The following is a 25,417-nucleotide window of genomic DNA, read 5'->3' on the forward strand; positions in this document are numbered from 1 at the left end:
AGTGAGCAAATAAGGTAGGAAGGGGGAGGGGATGGAGTGTATGACGGAGGGAGAGGGGTTACCTCTAGAGTCTACCTCCTCCCCCAAACTTTCCTATAGCGTTCGTACAGCTTTCCCAATTCCCCCTCTCTCTCGCTCTCTCTATGGGAGAATACATGGACATTACAGGGGCTGAGTACAGAGCAGGGAATCTGTGACAAATGTACACATGTCCAAGAATAACTTAATTTCAGTAAGTAACATATAACAGTTCTTACTCAAATCCAGCACTTTATTGCGCTGTAGAACTGATAGCCTAGACACAACTGCTGTATTTGTCAGTTCAAGTCTATGCACGTGCATTGTATAAACGGTATGCTATTCTAGTGTGACTAACATAGGTTGTTTGTGGTTGTAAAGTCAGATGATTTTTAACAGCATGTGGTTTGACTGCTTGGACATGGCTACATTGTCCTCCTTCGCTCTGCTGTATCACACTCAACGTCAACAACACTAAGGAGATGATTGTGGACTTCAGGAAACAGCAGAGGGAACACCCCCCTATCCACATCGATGGGACAGTAGTGGAGAGGGTAGTAAGTTTTAAGTTCCTCGGCGAACACATCACAGACAAACTGAATTGGTCCACCCACACAGACAGCATCGTGAAGAAGGCGCAGCAGCGCCTCTTCAACCTCAGGAGGCTGAAGAAATTCGGCTTGTCACCAAAAGCACTCACAAACTTCTACAGATGCACAATCGAGAGCATCCTGTCGGGCTGTATCACCGCCTGGTACGGCAACTGCTCCGCCCACAACCGTAAGGCTCTCCAGAGGGTAGTGAGGTCTGCACAACGCATCACCCGATGTCACAGGAAGGCCATAAAGATCATCAAGGACAACAACCACCCCAGCCACTGCCTGTTCACCCCGCTATCATCCAGAAGGCGAGGTCAGTACAGGTGCATCAAAGCTGGGACCGAGAGACTGAAAAACAGCTTCTATCTCAAGGCCATCAGACTGTTAAACAGCCACCACTAACATTGAGTGGCTGCTGCCAACACACTGACTCAACTCCAGCCACTTTAATAATGGGAATTGATGTAAAATATATCACTAGCCCCTTTAAACAATGCTACTTAATATAATGTTTACATACCCTACATTATTCATCTCATATGTATACGTATATACTGTACTCTATATCATCTACTGCATCTTTATGTAATACATGTATCACTAGCCACTTTAAACTATGCCACTTTGTTTACATACCCTACATTACTCATCTCATATGTATATACTGTACTCGATACCATCTGCTGCATCTTGCCTATGCCGCTCTGTACCATCACTCATTCATATATCTTTATGTACATATTCTTTATCCCTTTACACTTGTGTGTATAAGGTAGTAGTTTTGGAATTGTTAGTTAGATTACTCGTTGGCTATTACTGCATTGTCGGAACTAGAAGCACAAGCATTTCGCTACACTCGCATTAACATCTGCTAACCATGTGTATGTGACAAATAAATTTGATTTGATCTGTAACTCTCCTCCTTTCCTTACATGTATGGTAAGTACATCATTCCTTTTCACAATCCCCTGTCTGCATTATTTATTTACCCAATAGTGAAGCCACCTGTTGATGTTTCCATTCTTGATTGAAATGGTCTAATGAGTGTTCATTACCCTTAACCCTGTAGTTGGATGGATGTTCCTGATGAGAGATGTCTGGACAGGAGCACTAAGTAGACATCTCTATCTGTCCATTGTGTTGAAGCAGGGTCCAAGAAATCCAATTAGCTCCCCCTAGTGCCCCAATAAAGTAGCGGCAGTTGGAATCCATCAACGTTCCTTTAATCAGTAATGATTATGAAGCTTTATGAAGTAATAATCTGAAAGATGAGCCTGAGAATGTAAGCCACACCGTGTACTCATTTATTTCCTGGCTTGACTTGATTTTGTAGTCTGAAGACAACATTAGTCAATAGTAGTCAATGTTCCTCAATTCAGATTTCCAGAACCAGACTTACTGTATGTTGTTTTGTGATATGCCCTTAGTTACATTTTGATACAATTGTATCATGCACTTTCATATAATGCAGACAGTTTTTCCTTGCGATGTCTGTATACCTCCTACTCTGAAATGTTTTGTATGTTCTCCGTTTTATCCCAAAGCCTTTGCTTTACAATTGTCGCTACATACAGTACCAGTCAAAAGTTTGGACACATCTACTGATTCAACGGTTTTTCTTTATTTTTACTACGTTCTACATTGTAGAATAATAGTGAAGACGTCAAAACTATGACATAACACATATGGAATCATGTAGTAACCAAAAAAGTGTTTAAACAAATCAAAATATGTTATATTTGAGATTCTTTAAAGTAGCCACCGTTGCCTTGATGACAACTTTGCACACTCTTGGCATTCTCTCAACCAACTTCATGAGGTAGTCACCTGGAATGCATTTCAATTAACCAATGGGCTTTGTTAAAAGTTAATTTGTTGAATTTCTTTCCTTCCAAAATGCATTTGAGCCAATCAGTTGTGTTGTGACAAGGTAGGGGTGGTATACAGAAGATAGCCCTATTTTGTAAAATAGCAAGTCCATATTATGGCAAGAACAGCTCAAATAAGGAAAGAGAAATGACAGTCCATCATTACTTTAAGACATGAATGTCAGTCAATGCGGAAAATGTCAAGAACTTGGAAAGTTTCTTAAAGTGTAGTCGTAAAATCCATCAAGCACTATGATGAAACTGGCTCTCATAAGGACCACCACAGGAATGGAAGACCCAGAGTTACTTCTGCTGCAGAGGATAATTTCATTAGAGTTACCAGCCTCAGAAATTGCAGCCCAAATAAATGCTTCACAGAGTTCAAGTAACAGACACATCTCAACAGCAAATGTTCAGAGGAGACTGCGTGAAATCAGGCGTTTATGGTCGAATTGCTGCAACAACAAAAAAACACTACTAAAAGGACACCAATAAGAAGATTACTTGCTTGGGCCAAGAAACACGCGCAATTGACACTAGACCGGTGGAAATCGGTCCTTTGGTCTGATGAGTCCAAATATGATAATTTAGGTTCAAACCCTGAGTCTTTGTGAGACGCAGAGTAGGTGAACAGATGATCTCTGCATGTGTGGTTCCAACCGTTAAGCATGGAGGTGAAGGTGTGGTGGTGCTTTGCTGATGACACTGTCAGTGATTTATTTAAAATTCAAGGCACACTTAACCAGCATGGCTACCACAGCATTCTACAGCGATACGCCACCCCATCTGGTTTACGCTTAGTGGGACTATCATTTGTTTTTCAACAGGACAATGACCCAACACACCTGCAGGTTGTGTAAGGGCTATTTTACCAAGAAGGAGAGTGATGGAGTGGGCCATCAGATGACCTGGCCTCCACAATCACCCAACATCAACCCAATTGAGATGGTTTGGGATGAGTTGGACCGTAGAGTGAAGGAAAATCAGCCAACAAGTCCTCAGCATATGTGGGAAATCCTTCAAGATGGTTGCAAAAGCATTCCATGTGAAGCTGGTTGAGAGAATGCCAAGAGTGTGCAAAGCTGTCATCAAGGCAAAGGGTGGCTACTTTGAAGAATCTAAAATATATTTAGATTGGTTTAACCCTTTTTTGGTTACTACATGATTCCATGTCTTATTTCATAGTTTTGATGTCTTCACTATTCTTCTACAATGTAGAAAATAGTAAACATAAAGAAAAACCCTTGAATGAGTAGGTGTGTCCAAAATTTTGGTTGGTATTGTACTTCACATGCAGTCCATTGTCCTTTTCAACCTTTGTGTAATGAAGAACTCAATGAACGGCTGATATTCCACTTCTGTTTGGGATAAATGCACGGTTCCATTTTGTCTGGAAGGGAAACCATTTCTAAATCACCAGTACTACATGCTTTATGATGACTACTGCCAAGTTTATGCTGTTCTAAACTGTCATCCAACACATTCCCTAACTGCATAGATCCACAATTTTAGAGCCACTCAAAATAGTAGGGTAGATCCTCGTAGTTTGAAAATATAATGGTCCTCAAGTAAATGTATTGGTCCCAAATTGTCAACAAATCATCAAGCCCTAAATGAGTTGAATGAGGTATGCATGTCCCGGGCTACAACAAAAATGTGTGCTGTTGGGGGTACTGGAGAACTGGAGTTGGGAAACACTGCTGTGGAACCCTGTAGAGCACCCGGGGAGAGGAATTATGCACACCCAACATTTGCTCACAAGCTTGATGGAAAAATATGGCTACAGAAACAATGTCTTCTCTCTGTTTGCTGCTTCCAAAAGTGTGTTTTATGAAACATTTCTGGAGCAGGTTGCCCAGCAGAAGGAGCCCTCACTGTGGCCAACACACGCAGAGAGGGAGGGACGGAGGAAGTCTGTGTGGATGAGGGGGGGGGGGGGGTCTGAGGTCCCATCCTTTAATTCTTCCAGGGCTTTCAGCCACAGATGGGGGAACAAAGCACTCCATGGGGTCAGAAGGTAGAGGAGAGAGTGTCTTAGACACAAGTAGTCTGTCACGTACAGCCTCCTCTCCTCTCCACTGGTATGTAGGCTGCTGAGGGGAGAACGGCTCACGTCCAGAACGAAGCAAATGCAACGGCATCAAACACATGGAAACCATATGTTTGATACCATTCCACTGATTCCGCTCCAGTCAATACCACGAGCCTGTTCTCCCCATTTAAGGTGCCACCAACCTGTGATACATACAGTTGGGCCTACATGTACTATACCCAACCGGATGTTACTGCTCCCTCCCTTATCATGTGAAGTAGATGTAGTATGTGACAGGCACTATTCCCAGTAGAATGCTATGGCTACATCCTGGAGTTCTCTGAATTCTCATGTAAAGCACTTGGAGGCGCCCAATGAATGTATTTCAATCCATTATAGTGTATCAATAGCTGTGGCTCCTCTGATCTGAAGGTTGTCTGCCTGAGTAATTCAGTGCATATGGATCAGCATCTCAAGGCTGTATATAGAAATAGGGAGACAGTTGGAGCGGCAGCTACTGCAGTGAAGCTAAAGCCAGGTACTAAGAGCTGCCTGGCGGGTGTATTAGCTGGCTAATAGGAGAGAGATGGAGAGAGAGGCAGAAAGCTAGAAGCTGCTGGATTGAGTTAACATTAATAGCTTAGTGAAATCATGCTGGCAAAGAGTTAGTCTCTCCCAGAAAGAGACCAGCCAATAAGGGCAGAGCTAGAGCCTGTCAATCATCACTGGTCACCTCCCCTCTCCAGGCACTGCTCTATCACTCACTTCCACTGTGATCTCACTGTGACACACACACAGAACCAGTAGTCCCACGTCCACACACATTGGTCATACACACAGTTTCAGGTGATAAACCTCCAGGAACTATGTGTGTGTATGTGTGAGGTGTGCAACACACTGCAAAGTGGGCCTTAAACCTCTCTGAGCCAGACTGCTAGAACATGCTGTACCCTAATGAGTGCACACTCACAAGGGGAGGGAGGGTTTTATTGGGCCCTTACATCATAGTGGAAAGAACATTGTCTTGCCCATATTCCTGTCTGAGGTTAACGGGCAACATCCATCTCTCTCTCTCTCTCTCTCAGTGGGAGAGATTGGCTAGCTGTGAGAAGTAGGCCCACTGGGACTTTTTCCTCTCTCCCTGTGCTGCTGTACAGTAGCTGCTGATTATAACCTCATGTGTCCCTGTGAGACAGAGAGACTGTGTGTGTGTGTGTGTTCCGCTCCAGCCCCTTGTGAGGTACAGTAGCACTATAAACCAACACTGTGAGAATGCATTTCATAATGCGAAACTTTCTCCTGTATGTCTTTTAACATATATCCACTATGTCCATCTGTCTCACACGGAACAGGCTGTTTGTAATTCATGACGCCTCAGGTGCAGTTCTGATATTCTACCACCAGAAAGCGCAAAGCATCAGTCTTGACCTGAAGTGGTCCGTCACCGTTTGTAGAAACTGCAACATGGCTTTGGGACCATTACCAGAGGAAAATCATCACGACTTTTCAATCCAACGGTGATGTAAGCATGACAGGACTTTTCTTACTGAAACTTAACACACCACCTCTGAGTCACACAGAGAGAGAGAGACACAGAAGATGAACAGCTCCTGTGTTTCTAATTTTAATAGAAAAACAAAAAGTATTGAAAAATCAAATGAAAAAGAAAGGATCCATTAATGATGATGACATAAGCATGATCAGGGCTGTGTCTCCCAGGCAGCCATACCTCTTTTCCTTTCAACACACTTTTCAGTCCATGAAAGGCTGTGTGTGTGTGTGTGTGTGTGTGTGTCAACAGAGGGTGACTCCACTGTGCCAGTAAGCTTCAATACTACAGAGTTGAAGAGAAGCGGCGACTGAGCGACCAATGCGGAGGAAAGAGTAATGAACACTGCAGGTGCACATGAATAAGTCCAGCAGCAGGAACCAAACAACCCACGGCTGCTGGTTCCTACATTCATCCAAACCCATCAACACCACAGCCTACCACACTTACATGACACTGGGCTAACAAAATGACAGGAATACAATGGCATCTCTGTGTGTTTGTGTCTAGCTGCTTTGGTCTGTACTTATGTGTGTGTGTGAATATATGAGTGCATCTATGAATATGAGGTTGAGTGTGTGGAGATGTGTGTACAGTATGTGTTTCGTCTCACAAAGCCAGGGTCTAGTGTAGTAGTGTTGAGGGTATATTTAAGAGGACAGGTTGTGTAGAGACCCAGGAGCTCTGGCCTATAGAGCTGTAGCCTGCAGGAGGTGATGCATTATGATAGAAGGCATATAAAAAAAAAAAAACATTAAAATTCTAATTAAATTTTAAAAAACTTAACTGGATGAACAGAATTTTAAAAAGAAAAAGGTCCTTCAAAGGGCAGAAGTTCAGAGCTCCAAAAGAACCCACTCACTCTTCTTTCTCTTATTAAAATATCAGCGGTTCTCTCTTTTCCCTCCCTCCCTCCCACTCGGCTCACTCTAGCAGCAAGCCTCAGTTCTGTGACGAGGGCTGGTGGGGGTTATGGAAGTGCCCCCCCTCTATCTCCATCCACATCTCTGCTCCTCGCAGGCGAAGCACAACAGCCAGAGCCATGGAGGGTGGAAACCAGGAGGGTGTCTCCCAGACGGATTGGACTCCACAGCCACAGCAGACACTGCGCTATGACCTAACACCCAGGCATAAGAAATCTATGGTCTCCCGAGACTGTGATGCCGACGACGAGTCATGAGGTGGTGGTATACACAGAATTGGACCAGGGACCACTGTACAGTTCACTGGGGTGGTAGTTGGGGTAGAGGGGTGGGGGTAGTATCTCTCCATAGTCCTGCAGGGGAGCAGGAACACTGGCCTGGCTGTAGTGAGTCCACATTTCGTCTCTCCCTCCAGCGATCCACTAAGGGACCCAATGTGACGAGGGCCAAGAGGGAGGCAACAGTCTTTGAGGATAGCATTCTCTCTCTCACACACACAAAATACAAGCTCACACCAACACATACAGAATCACAAGGCAGTCAAACATACACACACAAACACACACAGATTCTCTCACATGCACCCATACACACTCTGGGAGGCTCTTGTAGGGGGTTGAGTCGGGGGCCTGTGTGCTATGTCCCGTCCTCCGCCTCTTCCTCCTCCGAACAGTAGTCCTGTCCCTGTGGACACACCACAGATGAGAGATGAGACCAAGAGAAGAGAGATGATAGAGGGAGGACAGATAGCATCACTGTAGGAGAGATGGAGACGAGAGATAAGACAGGGGTGAAGTGGATAGGAATAATGTAGTGTCTTTTAAAGGCCCAATCTGGATGTAGCTCAAGTTGAAGTATTTCCTGCTAGTCAGATCCAGCCTATAGCAGCTCCCAATCCCACAGGAGACTGTCTCTTTAAATGTTCAGGCCCTGCTGCCCAGTCCCTCCCCTTCCCCCCACCTTCTCAATCTTCTCATCCAGCATCCTGAAGAACTCCTGCTGGCTCTCTGACGTGTGGATGCTGTGAAGGAAAGGGAGAGAGTGAGAACGAGCGAGAGAATGAGAAAGAGCGAGAGAAAGAAAAAGGAAGTTAGAGGGGGAGGAAACAGGAGGCAACAAACACACCACAAGAATTTTCCATAACACCCCCCCCACACAGGAGACACAAACACACACATTTCTAAACCCCTGCTTCGGCGAGAGCCTTTGTGGTTGTGAAGGAATTTGAATAATCATTTTATAGAGAGCTCACCAAGGAGTCTATAATCCAAAGACAAACTAAATACTGATACAGCACCCAATATGTCCACACACAATGTCACCAAACAGGAAATAGAGCCCCATTACACGTTTGGAAACAAGAGACACTAACCACTCAGCTACCAGCGACACTACAATGATATTAAATCACACTGTCTGATAGCATTTACACATGCTGTATAAAACCACCGCAGTGCAGTGATTGTTAAGTAACACGATGACTAGGTGATAACGTGTGCACGCATTAGAGGTCTGGCCTGATTAATCGGAATGGCCGATTAATTAGGGCCGATTTCAAGTTTTCACAACAATCGGAAATTGGTATTTTTGGGCGCCGATGTGCAGATTTTTAATATTTTTTATATATACCTTTATTTACCTAGGCAAGTCAGTTAAGAACACATTCTTATTTTCAATGACGGCCTAGGAACGGTGGGTTAACTGCCCGGTTCAGGGTCAGAACGACAGATTTTCACATTGTCAGCTCGGGGGATCCAATCTTGCAACCTTACAGTTAACTAGTCCAACGCAATAACGACCTGCCTCTCTCTCGTTGCACTCCACAAGGAGACTGCCTGTTACGCGAATGCAGTAAGCCAAGGTAAGTTGCTAGCTAGCATTAAACTTATCTTATAAAAAACAATCAATCATAATCACTAGTTAACTACACATGGTTGATGATATTACTAGATATTATCTAGCGTGTCCTGCGTTGCATATAATCTGACTGAGCATACAAATAAAACTAAATGCATGCTATTCAACCGATCATTGCCCGCACCTGCCCGCCCATCCAGCATGACTACTCTGGACGGCTCTGACTTAGAATACGTGGATAACTACAAATACCTAGGTGTCTGGCTAGACTGTAAACTCTCCTTCCAGACTCACATTAAGCATCTCCAATCCAAAATAAAATCTAGAATCGGCTTCCTATTTCGCAACAAAGCTTCCTTCACTCATGCTGCCAAACATACCCTCGTAAAACTGACCTTCCTACCGATCCTCGACTTCGGCGATGTCATCTATAAAATAGCCTCCAACACTCTACTCAGCAAACTGGATGTAGTCTGTCACAGTGCCATCTGTTTTGTCACCAAAGCCCCATATACTACCCACCACTGCGACCTGTACGCTCTCGTTGGCTGGCCCTCGCTTCATACTCGTCGCCAAACCCACTGGCTACAGGTTATCTACAAGTCTCTGCTAGGTAAAGCCCCGCCCTATCTCAGCTCGCTGGTCACCATAGCAGCACCCACTCGTAGCACACGCTCCAGCAGTCAATTCCTCCTTTGGTCGCCTTTCCTTCCAGTTCTCTGCTGCCACTGACTGGAACGAACTGCAAAAATCACTGAAGCTGGAGATTCCCATCTCCCGCACTAGCTTTAAGAACCAGCTGTCAGAGCAGCTCACAGATCACTGCACCTGTTCATAGCCCATCTGTATACAGCCCATCTATCTACCTCATTCCCATACTGTATTTATTTATTTTGCTCCTTTTGCACCCCAGTATCTCTACTTGCACATCCATCTTTTGCACATCTACCACTCCAGTGTTTAATTGCCATATTGTAATTACTTCGCCACCATGGCCTATTTATTGCCTTAACTCCCTTATTTGACCCTATTTGCACTCACTGTATATAGACTTTGTTTTCTTTTTTTCTACTGTATTATTGACTGTATGTTTTGTTCATTCCATGTGTAACTCTGTGTTGTTGTATGTGTCGAACTGCTATGCTTTATCTTGGCCAGGTCGCAGTTGCAAATGAGAACTTGTTCTCAACTAGATTACCCTGTTAAATAAAGGTGAAATAAAAAATAAATAAATAAACAAGCATACAAGTATCTAAGTATCTGACTGAGCGGTGGTAGGCAGAAGCAGGAGCGTAAACATTCATTCAAACAGCACTTTTGTGCGTTTTGCCAGCAGCTCTTCGTTGTGCGTCAAGCATTGCACTGTTTATGACTTCAAGCCTATCAACTCCCGAGATGAGGCTGGTGTAACCGAAGTGAAATGGCTAGCTAGTTAGCGCGCTAATAGAGTTTCAAAAGTCACTCGCTCTGAGCCTTCTAGTAGTTGTTCCCCTTGCTCTGCATGGGTAACGCTGCTTCGATGGTGGCTGTTGTCGTTGTGTTGCTGGTTCAAGCCCAGGGAGGAGCGAGGAGAGGGACGGAAGCTATACTGTTACACTGGCAATACTAAAGTGCCTATAAGAACATCCAATAGTCAAAGGTTAATGAAATACAAATGGTATAGAGGGAAATAGTCCTATAATAACTACAACCTAAAACGTCTTACCTGAGAATATTGAAGACTCATGTTAAAAGGAACCACCAGCTTTCATATGTTCTCATGTTCTGAGCAAGGAACTGAAACGTTAGCTTTCTTACATAGCACATATTGCACTTTTACTTTCTTCTCCAACACTTTGTTTTTGCATTATTTAAACCAAATTGAACATGTTTCATTATTTACGTGAGGCTAAATAGATTTTATTGATGTATTATATTAAGTTAAAATAAGTGTTCATTCAGTATTGTTGTAATTGTCATTATTACAAATAAATAAATAAATATAAAAGAGTTGGCCGATTAATCGGTATCGACTTTTTTGGTCCCCCAATAATCGGTATCGGCGTTGAAAAATCATAATCAGTCGACCTCTAGCACGTATACAGCGTTATCACACACACAATCTGCCACACACACATTATGACTCACTTTGTCCTGTTGGCGTTGGCTCCAGAGCCTTCTTTCGGCTGTTTGCCCCTGTACTGTACAGAGCTTTTCTCCTAAAAACACACACACATACACAATCAGCTCACAGTTCCTACCCCCCCTGAGACTACACAGAGAGAGCCTCGGGAACCCATGTAGTAGGTTAGAGGCTGGGGAGAGAATAGCTACCTGCCCCCTGCCAGCTTGGGTCCTAAGGATGAATAACCTGGCCCAGCTGTGGCCCTAAGGCTGGGGATAGAGAGGCTGCCTACCCCTGCTTCTGGTGCCTTGGAGCTGGGAAGAGAGATGCTGCCTGTGACTGAGTCATGTAGAGTTAGGCCCTGTACATGCTGGCAGGGAAGCTAGGAGACTGGTAGGCCAGGGGGCCTGACCGGGGGAAAGACCTCACTGGGCTGGATCATTAGAGGTGCTGGCTGTGCTCTGGAGGAACAAGACATGAATGCTAACTACAGGCATTTCATGGATATGTAGCATCACACATAAATCTGTGTGTGTGTGTGCGCACTTTGATTCTGCAGGATTAAATGTGCGTCTGTGAGAAACGGTTCCCTGTGAGTACTTTTTGTTAATCTGTCAAAATGTTTTAAAGGTCACGTCTGAAAATGAGGTTATTTGTTCTGCTGCATGTTTTAAGCCAACTGTGGCATATGAGGAAACTAATGCCACTATGAAGACGGCAGCACAGTCACAACAATGGTGGAATAAAGAGAATGCAATGACAATCAACAGTAGGGTAGGACTTTCATTTCTCTTTGGAGTTTTGATTCCTTTCTTTTTCTTCAATTGTTACCTCATCCAAATGGGTGTGCACTTTTCTGGTTATTTTACAGCATTTGTAGGAAAGACTAAATCATAGATATTGGACCATGAAGGAAGGGGTCAAAACAACCTTATGAAAGTCCTACATTCCATACACGCCAACACGCTGTCTCTACCTGCTTGGGAGGCACCACGGCTGTGTGTGTGTTTGCATTCGTGTAGCGTGTGCATCTCTGTGTGTGTGTGTGTGTGGGGTCTTATGTGGAGGTGTGCATTGAGCACAAACACTGCCTGTTTGTATGTGTTGATGGGCTGTCAAAGAGAACTGTTTGTTGCATGTTGATGGACAGTCCGACATACGTGTGTGTGTGTGTGTGTGTGTGTCTCCTCTCTCACCAGGTTCTCCTGGTTACGTGCATTCACCCGGTCCTCCTCTCCACGCATGTACTTCACCTCCTCCACTCCTTTCATCTTGTACTCGTCTGTACGGAGAGAAAAACAGTACAGTTAGACAAATAAAGAACTACTCCTGCATATCAGTGGCACTGAAAAGACACACAGAGAGAGAACCCCACCCAACAGTGGACATAACAGGTATCTTTATTTTCTGAGTAGCTGCCTAGGTTTTTCTGACAAAGCAGCACTCACCCACCAACACTGACACACACCGCTAATAAAACACACACTGTCTTATCTGCTCCATTCGGTGTATTTCACCCTTTCTCTCAAATACTCATATCAGACTGATAGTGAGACAGTAGGAGGAAGGAAAGGCACCTGCCATGTGCAGTCAGTCTATCTGAAATGTATCATCTGCAGCCAGTATACTGTTCTACTCCTCTTCCTCTCACTGTCCTACTCACTCTCTTCCTCTCACTGTCCTACTCACTGTCCTACTCACTCCCTTCCTCTCCTACTCACTCTCTTCCTCTCACTGTCCTTCTCACTCTCGTCCTTCTCACGCTCGTCCTCTCACTCTCGTCCTCTCACTCTCGTCCTCTCACTCTCGTCCTCTCACTCTCCTACTCTCTTCCTCTCACTGTCGTACTCACTCTCTTCCTCTCACTGTCGTACTCACTCTCTTCCTCTCACTGTCGTACTCACTCTCTTCCTCTTACTGTCGTACTCACTCTCTTCCTCTCACTGTCGTACTCACTCTCTTCCTCTCACTGTCGTACTCACTCTCTTCCTCCCACTGTCGTACTCACTCTCTTCCTCCCACTGTCGTACTCACTCTCTTCCTCCCACTGTCGTACTCACTCTCTTCCTCCCACTGCCGTACTCACTCTCTTCCTCCCACTGTCGTACTCACTCTCTTCCTCCCACTGTCGTACTCACTCTCTTCCTCCCACTGTCGTACTCACTCTCTTCCTCTCACTGTCGTACTCACTCTCTTCCTCCCACTGCCGTACTCACTCTCTTCCTCCCACTGCCGTACTCACTCTCTTCCTCCCACTGTCGTACTCACTCTCTTCCTCTCACTGTCGTACTCACTCTCTTCCTCTCACTGTCGTACTCACTCTCTTCCTCCCACTGTCGTACTCACTCTCTTCCTCCCACTGTCGTACTCACTCTCTTCCTCCCACTGTCGTACTCACTCTCTTCCTCCCACTGTCGTACTCACTCTCTTCCTCCCACTGTCGTACTCACTCTCTTCCTCCTTTTTTGCACCCAAAAAAAGTTAGTGCAAAAAGGGTCAATGGACTAACCGGACTAACTATTTAGCTTATCAGGGTCCTGTTGGTTCCAGAGTTGGTGCATCGGTACCACTTGCCGTGCGGTAGCAGAGAGAACAGTCTATGACCTGGGTGGCTGGAGTCTGACAATTGTTAGGGCCTTTCTGACACCGCCTGGTATAGAGGTCCTGGATGGCAGAGAGCTCGGCGCCATTGATGTACTGGGTCGTGCGCCCTACCTTCTGTAGCGCCTTGCATGCCAAGCAGATGCCATACCAAGCGGTGATGCAGCCAGTCAGGATGCTCTCAATAGAGCAGAAACTTTAGAGGATCTGAGATCCCATAGCAAATCTTTTTAGCCTCCTGAGGGGGAAGAGTTGTTGTCGTGCCTTCTTCACGACTGTGTTTGTGTGTTTGGACCATGATAAATCCTTATTGATGTGAACACCGAGGAACTTGAAGCACTCGACCCACTCCACTTCAGCACCGTCAATGGGGGCGTGCTCGGCCCTCTGTTTCCTGTACTCCACAACCAGCTCCTTTGTCTTGCTAACATTGAGGGAGAGGCGGTTGTCCTGGCATCACAACTGCTAGGTCTCTGACCTCCTCCCAATAGGCCGTCTCATCGCTGTCGGTGATCAGGCCTACCACAATGTTAACCTGTTTAAAGGTCTTACTCACATCGGTTACGGAGAGCGTGATCACACAGTCGTCCGGAACAGCTGGTGCTCTCATGTATGGTTCAGTGTTGCTTGCCTCGAGGCGAGCATAGAAGGCATTTAGCTCATCTGGTAGGCTTGCGTCACTGGGCAGATCGTGGCTGGGTTTCCCTTTGTAATCTGTGATAGTTTGCAAGGCCTGGCACAGAGAGGGGGAGGAGAGATAGAGAGGCAGCAGTTCTCTACTGCTGCCTGCCTGGGGAATGCAAACATGTCAGAGCAAAGCAGCCTGTCTGCACACGCCGACACACACACACACACACACACACACACACACACACACAGAATTAAGCCAACCATCAGTCACTGTGGCTTAGTAACAGAGACAGGTAACGGAGGAGAAAAACGACTAACACTGAGCAGACATCAAAGGCACGTAAACACACTGAAGATGAGCCTATAAAAGGAAAAAGAAAAATGACAATATTTCATGGATACAAAAATGGATCTATACAATGGATCGATCTGTCATACCCTGGTCCCAGATCTGTACAGGTATGTGCTTGTATGGCATGACAATAATAATGACAGTCAGTTGGCAGAAGCACATACAGATCTGGGACCAGGATACATTAGGCCATATTGGAGAGGATGTGCATCAGTGAGTGTGTCTCCATTGGCACTGACTGACAGATGATGGGGTGAAAAAGAGATACTAATTTCCACTGTGGCGACAGGGCTGCTTGCTTCATCATGATGATTTTGGGGCAAAGGACATTTTAGAGACAGGAAAAAGGTCTCTCTGATGTGGACATCTATATCATTAGGAGCCTGGACCTTGTGTCGACCTTCAGGATATCTCTGTGAAAATCCTCACTCTCTGTCAGTTGAAAGTAGTGTGTGTGTGTGTGTGTGTCTGAGTCAATTTGAGCATGAGTGTGTGTCCATTTGAGTGCACTACATGCACGGTCAGGCTGAGTGGAGTGGCCAGGGTAGTCTGTGTCATTCTCCCCTTCCTGCAGTCTGTCAGTCAGAGCCTCCTGCCTGGCTCCCTTCCAGCCCTGACTCTCTCCAAAAGCCTCAGCAGATATGACATTTACATTGCCACTGCCCCGCCCTGCCCTGCCTGTGTTGGTGAAATAACAATATACTAAAGTCAGACCAGAAGTCATTATTACTGCCCTGCCCTCAGCCTGGTCCACCGACTCACTAGGACTATGCCACTATTTTCGTAGCAGTTTAGAAAGTAAAGGGGCTTCATTTAATTTCATAGCAGGAAAGATTTCTCATATTACATTACAGCTCAAGTCTAAAGATAGTTTTTTATTCACATGTCATCTAAAATCAGTTAGATAAGTTCTGAAATACATAGTGTAGTGAGGCCTCATACTTCTGTTGGCGTTCTGAATGTCGATACAACAATAGCAACATAGCGACTATATTTACACTACAATACAAGCAATACACCCACTCACAACAGTCTGGCCAACTACAAATCAAATCGCAAAACTGCAACAAGACAACAACTGACGTGCTACAACAAACAAGGTAACACACTCCATTGTAGCAGACACACGCTACTACTCTGATTATAAACTAACTTCAAACAGGCTGCAATCAGAAAGTGTTGCTATTTTCTGTCTTCTCCCCTGGTGTTTGGGTAAGGGAGCTCAGCCTTTCCTGTTATTGTGCGAGGGAGCAAAGGAGCATAAGCAGGAGACTGCCGTCACCTCAACACTCCTAACTGCGACACACACACGCACACGCACACACACACACACACACACAAACACACACACACACACACACACACACAAACAATGACACATTTTGACTGGCACACAATCTGTTGGATCAGATCACTGTGATTGATATGAGTGTTGCTCATTTTACCAGACACACTAAGCCTCCTGTTCTATCAATAGGAGCCTAATGAGCTGAACTGGGAAGAAGGGATGACGAGCAGAAGGACGTGGGAGAGAAAAAGAAACGAGCGGCGGAGAGAATCAACGTGCTGTGGCTGGGCGGTCGGTTGTAATCCACAGACAGTATCCAGGTCAACAGTTCTCTTCCTCCCTCTCTGTGACCATCAACATCAAACAGACAGTTGATAGAATCATCTATCCAGCACCCTCCATGCCCTGCCCACTAGTGCTGCAGAGAGAGCACAGCCCCATTTAACGTCTACCACCATCTTCTAGTGGGAGGCAGGCTGCAGTCTAGCAGATGAGCTGTCACCAACCATTCACATAACACACTGAGGAAGAGTGATGGAGGAGGGGGACACAAGGCCGTGACCAAATGCTGTGATGAGAGGGAGGGGGAAAAGGGATGGGGAGTGAAAGGGAGAGAGATGGTGAAGTGGCTGGGAAGGATGTGGAAAGGAAGGAGAGATGGTCTAATACGGAGAAAGAGAAAGGAAGGCAAGAAAGTGAGGCCTTGGAAGGGAAAGGGAGGAGGAGATGAAAAAAGGAGGGGGAAAACTTGAATCTTTAACCCACGTCATCATCCTCTCTCAAGGGACATTCCCTCTCCCCCTTCAGGGAGGGAGGGAGGGAGGGAGGGAGGGAGGGAGGGAGGGAGGGAGGGAGGGGTTAGAGAAGGTCAGAAGGTGAGACAGACAGAGGGACAGACAGAGCGAGAGAGAGAGTGGCAGGGGCACAAATAAGGCCAGACTCATGGGTCTGACAGCCGGTGAGAGAGGGATAAAGAAAAAGAGAGAGAGAGACGGAGGGAGGAAGAGGGAGAGGCAGCAGAGGGAGAACAGAACGAGGCCTCCTGTGGCTCGTCATCTGCCATTTCCTGTGTGGTTATTCCAGCGTGCTGCTCCTAATTCTTAAATCTGTCGCTAATCCCTCATCCTCTCTCTCTCCCAGCCTGTCCAGCAGGCAGCTATAATTGATGCTGTTAACTAGATACACTTTCTCAACCCTCTCTCTATGTCCAAGCTCTAAAACATGAAGTACTAAGAGGACACACAACACCAAAACCACTCAGCTATCCTAGAGGCTACTGCACTAAATAGTATTCACACAGGGTAGGAGGAATAGATTGGGAAACATGATACAAATATTCCCTAAAATCTCTGCAGCCCGGTTTGGAAACTTGGCATTGGTTAATAAAATGTATAGCTAATTATAATGTACTTGTAGACTAGAGACTGGATATAGAGTGAGACTAGAGGAGAGGTATAACAGGTAACATAGCCAGCGGGCCAGTGTGTGTGGAGTAGACAGGAAGGATATCCTATAGCATGTCACTATATTTCCAAATAATAGCCTTCAGGTGGGAAGGATGTTTTACAGTTGAAAGTAGCCAGGGTTAGAATAGTGGGAGAATATAGGAGTGTGTATAGTGTGTACTGACCGGAGAAGAGGTCTCCGTTGCTGTAGGCCTTGCCCCGGCCTTCCTCATCACTGGGCACGGCCGACACCTGCTTAGCCGAGGTGCAGCCCATCGCCTCACTCTCTGGCTCCTCTCCTCATGGCACTCTCACCTGGAGATAAAAAGAGAGGGAGAGGGAGGTGAGGGGAGAGAGAGATATGGTTAAAGTCCATAGCAGCTATTGAGAGATAACTATATTGGTTAACACAGGCATTGTATTTTAGTGACGACTGGGACAAACCAGCCTCTGAGCCTGTCACTGTGGAGCAGGAGTGTCAGTCACGCACACAGTGTCACAGGCAATACACTGTCACAAGCACAGACTGTCAGTCACACACATTATTGTTGTCACAGGCACAAAGGAAAACACTGTCACAGGCAGACTGGCAGACTGTCAGTGTTACACCCGCAATAAATTATAACAGACACAGCAAGGCAGCATCAGACACCACCGACACCTCAGAACAAGGCAGTATCAGACACCACCGACACCTCAGAACAAGGCAGTATCAGACACCACCCACACCTCAGAACAAGGCAGTATCAGATACCACCCACACCTCAGAACAAGGCAGCATCAGAACACCCACACCTCAGAACAAGGCAGTATCAGACACCACCCACACCTCAGAACAAGGCAGTATCAGACACCACCCACACCTCAGAACAAGGCAGCATCAGACACCACCGACACCTCAGATCAAGCCACTGGCAGTCCAATAATAGAGGCCCTGAGCCCTGTCGCTGAGACAGAGAGAGGAAGAAATAGAGAGAAACAGGTTGAAGGAGAGGTAGAGTAAAATAGAGAGCGAACAATAAGAGGGCAGAGAATAGATGAGTAGAGAGAAATGTTCCAGAGCATCAACAGGCTGCCGACACTCCTCCTCCCTCCTCTATTTTCCTCCCCTCGTTTGAAGTTGACAGGAGGTCAGTGTCCACTTCAGAGCCAGCCTCCCTATGAGCTGGCTTTCCACTGCACAAAGCAACAGGTGTGCAGAGAGGAGTGTGTGTCTGTGTGTAGACTGAATTTTGAGTGGGAGAGTGTGTGCACTGTGGTGTCTGTTCTGTTTGCATGTGTGCATGTAGTTTTGATGTGTGTCTTTCACAGCTTTCTTGGCTAAATAACATGAATCTCCTGATGTGAGCTTACACGGGTCTTTCTTAAAGGTACAGCGAGTGTGAAGGGATTCTTCTGGGGGCTGGCTATGCACGCATGCACACAGACACACGGCTATCTCATTGGCAGGAGCTCAGACAGATCAGGCCAGAACAGCCCGATCCTGCCTGACTACAGAGGATGGGTCGGTGTCTGACAGAGTTATCTGTGGCCTGACGGTGAGGCCTTCCCCTGCAGCCCAGGCTGCTTAGGCACTGTGGACTGCCTGTTCGTGTCAGAGCTGGAGCAACTCAATTATGGCTCAGACCACGCAGTCTGTCTGGACACATCTCTTAGAGTGCAGACGGTGTGTGTGTGAGGGGTAAAATGCTGAAACGTGCTGATCCTTGAGTGAGTGAGTGAACTTCTAGCTCTCCTTCTGACTGAATCATACGGGATAATTCTGAAAATTCCAGTTGCATGAATGGATGTCTAGTTAGGAATCTCTCCGTCTTCTGTGTAGAATCCTAGCCAGGTCAGTGTTAATGGTGTTTGGGCTGTGTGTTAAAGCAGAGAGCGTTGAGTTAGCACAGATGGCATGTGTACAATGCAGGCCTGTCAGCTAGGAACAGATGTGGAAGTGTGTCAATGGGACAAGCTTACGCTACCAGTTAAGACCCTGACACCAGCCGGATCCAGCACTCACTCACACACACGATGATATCAATACACAGATACAGGTAACTGCCAAAATAAAGGAAACACTTGAGTAATTGAGGGATACTAAGTGTATTGAAAGCAGGTGCTTCCACACAGGTGTGGTTCCTGACTTAATTAAACAATGAACATCCCATCATGCTTAGGGTCATGTATAAGAAGTATTTTGGCTAGCATGGCTGGAAGAGATCTCAGGGACTTTGAAAGAGGGGTCTCAAAGGAGCATAGGGGATTTAAAGGGTGTGTGTCTCAGTCACCAGATCTCAACCCAATTGAACACTTAACACTGGAGTGGTGCCTGAGACAGCGTTTTCCATCAACAATACACCAAGTGATGGTATTTCTCATGGAAGAATGGTGTTGCATCCCTCCAATAGAGTTCCAGACACTTGTAGAATCTATGCCAAGGTGCATGGGCAGAGATATGCCTAACTAACAAACAAACATGCAAGTTGCAAACCCACTCTAAATATTCTGTCGTTAGGCTTATCCCTACATTATACCAAAAGTCTACAGCTACTGTACACTAAGAAAATACTATTAGATTGCTTACATCATCGATACTTATTTACTCAAGGATCAGCAAAATGCTGCAAGCCACATTTCAGCATTTTACCACACACACACACACACAGGTCTGAGTAGTTGAACTCAGATAACACTGAGGGGATGTGTACATGCACAAGTGTGCTTGCGTAAACACATGCGTAAACAAGCTCCGTAGTGTGTCCACTACGTTCTAAGACACACACAGGCTCAGTAGTGTGAACCTCCTCAAACACACTGCTGTGCCAGAAGCTATCTGAGCCACCGCAGAGCCTGAAAAACTGGCTGTGGGCCCGCCTATCCTGGAAAGGGAATGAGAGAAGGAGGGAGTGAAGGAGAAAGAAGAAAGAGGAAGGGCTAGCCGAGCCTTCCAGGGAAGTCGGGTTCAAAGGCCAGGTCTCTGAGACCCATCGTCAGCCATGATAGTGACAGGGACAGAGCCAGCAATTGGACAAGGGCTGAGACTGATAGACCCTGCATTGTGTCTGTCTCTGACATAACAGGACACTCAGCCAAAGCACCATCATATTTACACTAGCCAGCAGCAACCCCTGTACCTCTTCTCTCTTCCTTGTCCCAGTTTAAACACTACATCAGCCTGACAAGCCGGCAAGCCGTGCCAACACACACACACACGCGTGCGCTTGGAGCCTTGTACACTCCGACAAGGAAGACCTGTTCTGAGTCTGGTGTTACTGTTCCTTGTGCATGTCTCCACTCTCTTGTGTTCTGCTGTGAGTATCTCTTTCCACTCTCCCTCCGTTGTAGTGGGCACAAGTGGCTGGGGGGAAGGAGGAGGATGTACAAATAACAGCTCCTCTGTTTGGGAGAACTCTGTCATGTGACAATGAGATGGGCAGATAGAGAGAGACACTGAGGCATAGAGATAGTCAGAGTGAGGCAGATACAGACAGGCAGGGAGGGAGTGAGACGAGAGAGAAGATTCAAGACATGTTGTTACGTACACGTTGGCACCAGGACAGAACTATGTTTTTTTGTCAGGCCAATTAAGCCAACTGAGTTGGAAATTAGATGTCTGCATGGCTCACTAGATTTCCTGTTCGGTCTCTCCTCTGTGGCTTAGGGAAAGACAGAGGGGGAGAGAGAAGGAATGAGAGAAATAAGGAAAGAGCCAGAGAGGGAAGTGTGAATGAGTAGAGCTCAGAGGGCCACTGTTACTTTAATTAATCAGAAGGGTAATTGAACCCGAATGTTGAGTTAAAGGGATACTTCGGAATTTTGGCAATGATGCCCTTTATCTACTTCCCCAGAGTCAGATGAACTCGTGGATACCATTGTTAGCAGATACCCATAGACTTCCAGTCATTGCGCTAACTCTAATTAGCATTGGCTCGCAAAACTACCTCTAACTTCCTTCATAATTGACTCAAGCGACATAAAAATGGTATCCATGATTTCAACGGACTCTGGGGAAGTAGATAAAAGGCCTCATTGCCAAAATCCCGAAGTATCCCTTTAAAGTTTAGATTAATTTAACCTAGTGTTCAGCCACAGCCCCAGGGAGCCATACGAAATACGACTTTGGACATTTTCCTAAGACAGAAGTTCATAAAAGGGAAAACTAGGAGAACCACAATGACAGAGAAAACCATACAGCATTGGTAGTTGCTTCAGCCTCAACTATTTTACAGATGTTCACACAGGGCAGTGTTTAGGATTATGGCCAGGAGTTTTATAGTAGGGACCCAGGGTTTTCCCCTCCTCATGTCACATGGTCAGGGTAACACTCCTGACCCTATTCATTGCCGTATCACAGTGGCCTGGCCTGTGTGTCAGACTGTATCAGTGTCCTGGTACAGTAGTATCTCTGTGTATCTTTCTTTACTCATTCACCATGTTATCACCTTCTCTAGACCTACTCCCTGCTCCCTCTCAGACATGCCCTCCCAGCTCAACAAACAGCAGAGCTCAGGTCAACCACGCATGTTGTTCCCCCATCTCGCTCTCTCTGCTTAGCGGACAAATACAGAATTTCCATGAATATTCATTAGCAATCATTACCACTGCACCAAATATATTTTAAAATCAGGATCTAATTGCATCTCTGCTGTAGGATAATTGGTGAAGCACTTTCCTGTGTGTGACTGACCAGGGTTGGTTTGTATTGTATTGGACCTAATTTGCAGAGTAGAAACCCTGAATAATGGAACAGAGTTGGAACATGAGTGAAAACGAGCAAATTCCAGGTCATAATTCATTCGGCAAGAAGATCTTTTCACTGCCTTGCACTGCAAACGAGTACAGACTTTTTCCACCTCTCACTGTACAATGCTGTGTTCTGTGTTCTCTTATCTGGTTGTACTCTGAGATCCATATCTTTGAGTGTGGTCCAGGTTATCTGGCCTTCAACGGAGCAACACCCATCTGCTGTTCTGGGCACCCAATGCAACGCCTCTCTAGCACCACTCTCTGCACTGCTGGTCTCCTGCTTCAGCAGCAAGCAATATGTGCCAAGTCCCTCTGTCCAAAACAAAGTAACATACCCTGGTCTGTCCATATGTACCACTATGTACACACTGACTCAGATTTGGGGAGAGAAACACACACAGCAATGTGAATCACGCAGCCTGCAATGTGTGAGCTTTTTGAGTCAGTACCTAGAGGGATCAGGTTGTGCTGGCCTTGTGCTTTAGACACTGCACCTGACACCTAATGCCACTCAGCAATGCCAATGTGCAGGGACAGACCACCACACCACCACACAGCATGTGCAAAGGTACTAACACACACGCAGTCAGGACACACACACAAACCCAATAATAACACAGTCCCCCCACCATCACACACACACAGGCCTCCCAGTAACTATGGAAACCCAGCCTCCTCCTCAGAGTGATGTCACGTTGACATTGCATCATATCAATCTTAATTAGGGTTGCACTCCCCCTCTGCCAAATACAGGCCAAAATCACAACCTGAGAGCCAGAGACAGTGAGAACATGGAGTGAGAGAGCACAAATGGAGAGATTGAGAGGCAGAGAGATGGACAGATGAGCAAGGACTGGACGGCTAATAATAGATTTATCCCTCTTTGACACGGTGCCTGGAAGACGCTAACTTCAGAGCGAACTGTGCTCTGTCTTAATTCACCGCCAGATCTAAAGCCATAAGTGAGCTGCAAATAATACACATCGCATTTATGGAGGATAGAGAGGGAGAGGGGGTGAGAGGCAGGCAGATAGAGGCAGGCAGATATAGCCAGACAGAAATGTAGAATAGAGGAGGAGGGAAGAGGGCAGGCTGATCATCCAACCACAACAGAGTTCAAGGAGTATATTACCCAATGTATAAGAGTTCAACTAGCCAGATATAGTGGCTAAGCAATTACACCCATATTTATGCATGTGCATTGATCCAGCTATTGCAGTGGTCCAGCAGCAGGGGATTGAATCTGGCCATTGACCAGCAAATCAGTATAACAGGTGCACAGACTACTGTTATGTTAATGTTAAACAGAAGACTCTATTCTTATGGAGATGTTGATGTAACGTAAACACTGAAAGGTATCCTACGTTGCCCAATACAAGCAAATCAGTGGCCAGATAATATTGAGCTGTCGCTGTCTCGAGGACGAGATATGACAGCCACTGTCATGTAGCCACAGACAGAAGTGGACATGAACAATAAACCCCAATCCACCCTATTGAGTCAACTTTCAGTCTCTCTAAGATCTCTAAGATCTCGATTCAAGTCATGTGTGTTAATGTGTGTGAATTAAGAACGAACCAAGTGACAGCAGAGCGGGCGACCGAGGTCTAGCCTGTCGGGGCATAGTTGCTGCTATTCTGAACACACAGCTGTGTCCAGCTGCGCTGCAGAGAGACACTGGGCGCATTGTTTCCCGCAGGGAAAGGGAGAGTAGCGGCTCTACGTGTGTACACACAGATACACATAGTATAATAGTTTCTACACAAACGTGTCTGTCTTTATGCCAGCCCAGGTGTTCTCTCTGTTTTTGTTGCTTTTAGTCCAGAAACAAACGGCCTAACAAACGAGAGGGAGGAGAGAAAGAGAAAGCGACGGGGCAAGGGGGGCAGCGCCTCGAGGATTAAAAACATGACATTTTGGTAAACGCATTGAGATCGAACGGTATGCTTAACGGTAACAAAAACACGGCTACTACTCCATTTCCACTATGTTCTTCTTGAGTCCACTCCTGACCCATGTAGTAAACATAGACATGTCCGAGAGCCGAACCCAAGACACAGGAAGGAAAGCGCCGGGCAATCACAGCCCGACTCAGGAAACAACAACAAAAGAGAAGACTACGACAGAAATACATAATATGTCAATTATACGCAGCTAATAACCTGTTGAAACTAATAGCGAGTATTTTTTAATGTAGCTAGATACTTACTTTACTGAACCGGTTCCGCTCGGTCCACTTTAGATTCGCCGAGCTTCACGCGGACAGTCGGGCGGGAGCTAACGCTGTGGAGTGGCTGGGAACAGTATGACCACCACACTGAACGTAAACTCTGGTTTGCGTCGTTTTACCAGGATGCCACTATTTCGCGCAGTAATGCAGCCATCTTGCTGAGGACTTTACTGTAATGTAAATATCCGGGTTACTTGTTGGCAATAAAAATATAGCAGATATTTTTTGGAACTCAAGATAATATTTATTCGTGGCAACAACAAAAAAAACATTACTTTTACAACAGAAGAAATCAGTGGCATATGTGAGAGGGGCTACTTTTCTAGGAAATGACAGATTGACATGTAAATGTTTTTATGTAGTACTGTGTCCAAATTAAAAGTGCTCAAAAATGCATGACATTTGTTTCTCAAAATTGACCAAGATCATGGATGGAGAATTATAGTTCAACCATACAAGCTCAGTAGTTGTTCTCTGGAGAGACAAGTGGAAGCTCTGAGAAAATGTAAGCCATTGACTCTAGTACAGTATAAAATCAATAGACCCATAGGGGCCCCATTTCAATATAGTGGCTGCCCTACAAAATGTTATCCCCCTCACTGGCAGAACGACAGAAACATTCTATTAAATGTGATAATAGGATTACACAGCATGATCCATGCAGATTGAGCCTCAGAAATGATTCATAAATATTGTATAATATTAAAAACATAACATACAGTTGAAGTCAGAAGTTTACATACACTTAGGTTGGAGTCATTAAAACTTGTTTTTCAACCACTCCACAAATGTATTGTTAACAAACTATAGTTTTGGCAAGTCGGTTAGGACATCTACTTTGTGCATGACACAAGTCATTTTTCCAACAATTGTTTACATATTATTTCACTTATAATTCACAGTATCACAATTCCAGTGGGTCAGAAGTTTACATACACTAAGTTGACTGTGCATTTAAACAGCTTGGAAAATTTCAGAAAATTATGTAATGGCTTTAGAAGCTTCTGATAAATGTCAATTAGCCTGAGTCAATTATAGGTGTACCTGTGGATGTATTCCAAGGCCTACCTTCAAACTCAGTGCCTCTTTGCTTGACATCATGGGAAAATCAAAAGAAAATACCTCAAAAATAAAATTGGAGACCTCCACAAGTCTGATTCATCCTTGGGAGCAATTTCCAAACGCCTGAA

General features: G+C 45.6%; 2 protein-coding genes across 2 annotated transcripts in view; one reads left to right on the forward strand and one right to left on the reverse strand.

The window, feature by feature from the left end:
• LOC139406573 (ral guanine nucleotide dissociation stimulator-like 1) overlaps positions 1 to 25,417 on the forward strand; it is a 407,527-nt gene that overhangs the window by 69,946 nt on the left and 312,164 nt on the right. The gene's annotated exons all lie outside the window — the stretch shown is intronic.
• Positions 1,821 to 24,316, reverse strand: LOC139406570 (uncharacterized protein C1orf21 homolog). The gene is made up of 6 exons (XM_071149296.1): positions 24,207 to 24,316; positions 17,452 to 17,581; positions 12,147 to 12,232; positions 10,974 to 11,044; positions 7,950 to 8,010; positions 1,821 to 7,673 (listed from the first exon to the last, which is right to left on the reverse strand). Exons 2-6 carry the CDS (start codon positions 17,540 to 17,542, stop codon positions 7,626 to 7,628), a joined length of 357 nt encoding a protein of 118 aa, XP_071005397.1. The 5' UTR covers positions 17,543 to 17,581; positions 24,207 to 24,316; the 3' UTR covers positions 1,821 to 7,625.

Source organism: Oncorhynchus clarkii, chromosome 4 (assembly GCF_045791955.1).
Source record: "Oncorhynchus clarkii lewisi isolate Uvic-CL-2024 chromosome 4, UVic_Ocla_1.0, whole genome shotgun sequence".
NCBI lineage: Eukaryota > Metazoa > Chordata > Actinopteri > Salmoniformes > Salmonidae > Oncorhynchus > Oncorhynchus clarkii.

Bases quoted from the DNA above. Each gene is read 5' to 3' on its own strand.
- LOC139406570 (XM_071149296.1), bottom strand. From the start codon at position 17,542: ATGGGCTGCACCTCGGCTAAGCAGGTGTCGGCCGTGCCCAGTGATGAG. The intron at 12,233-17,451 runs GTCAGTACACAC...CTCTCCGTACAG, and splicing joins CAACGGAGACCTCTTCTCCG to ACGAGTACAAGATGAAAGGA. The intron at 7,674-7,949 runs GTGGGGGGAAGG...GTGTGTCCACAG, and splicing joins TGGATGAGAAGATTGAGAAG to GGACAGGACTACTGTTCGGA.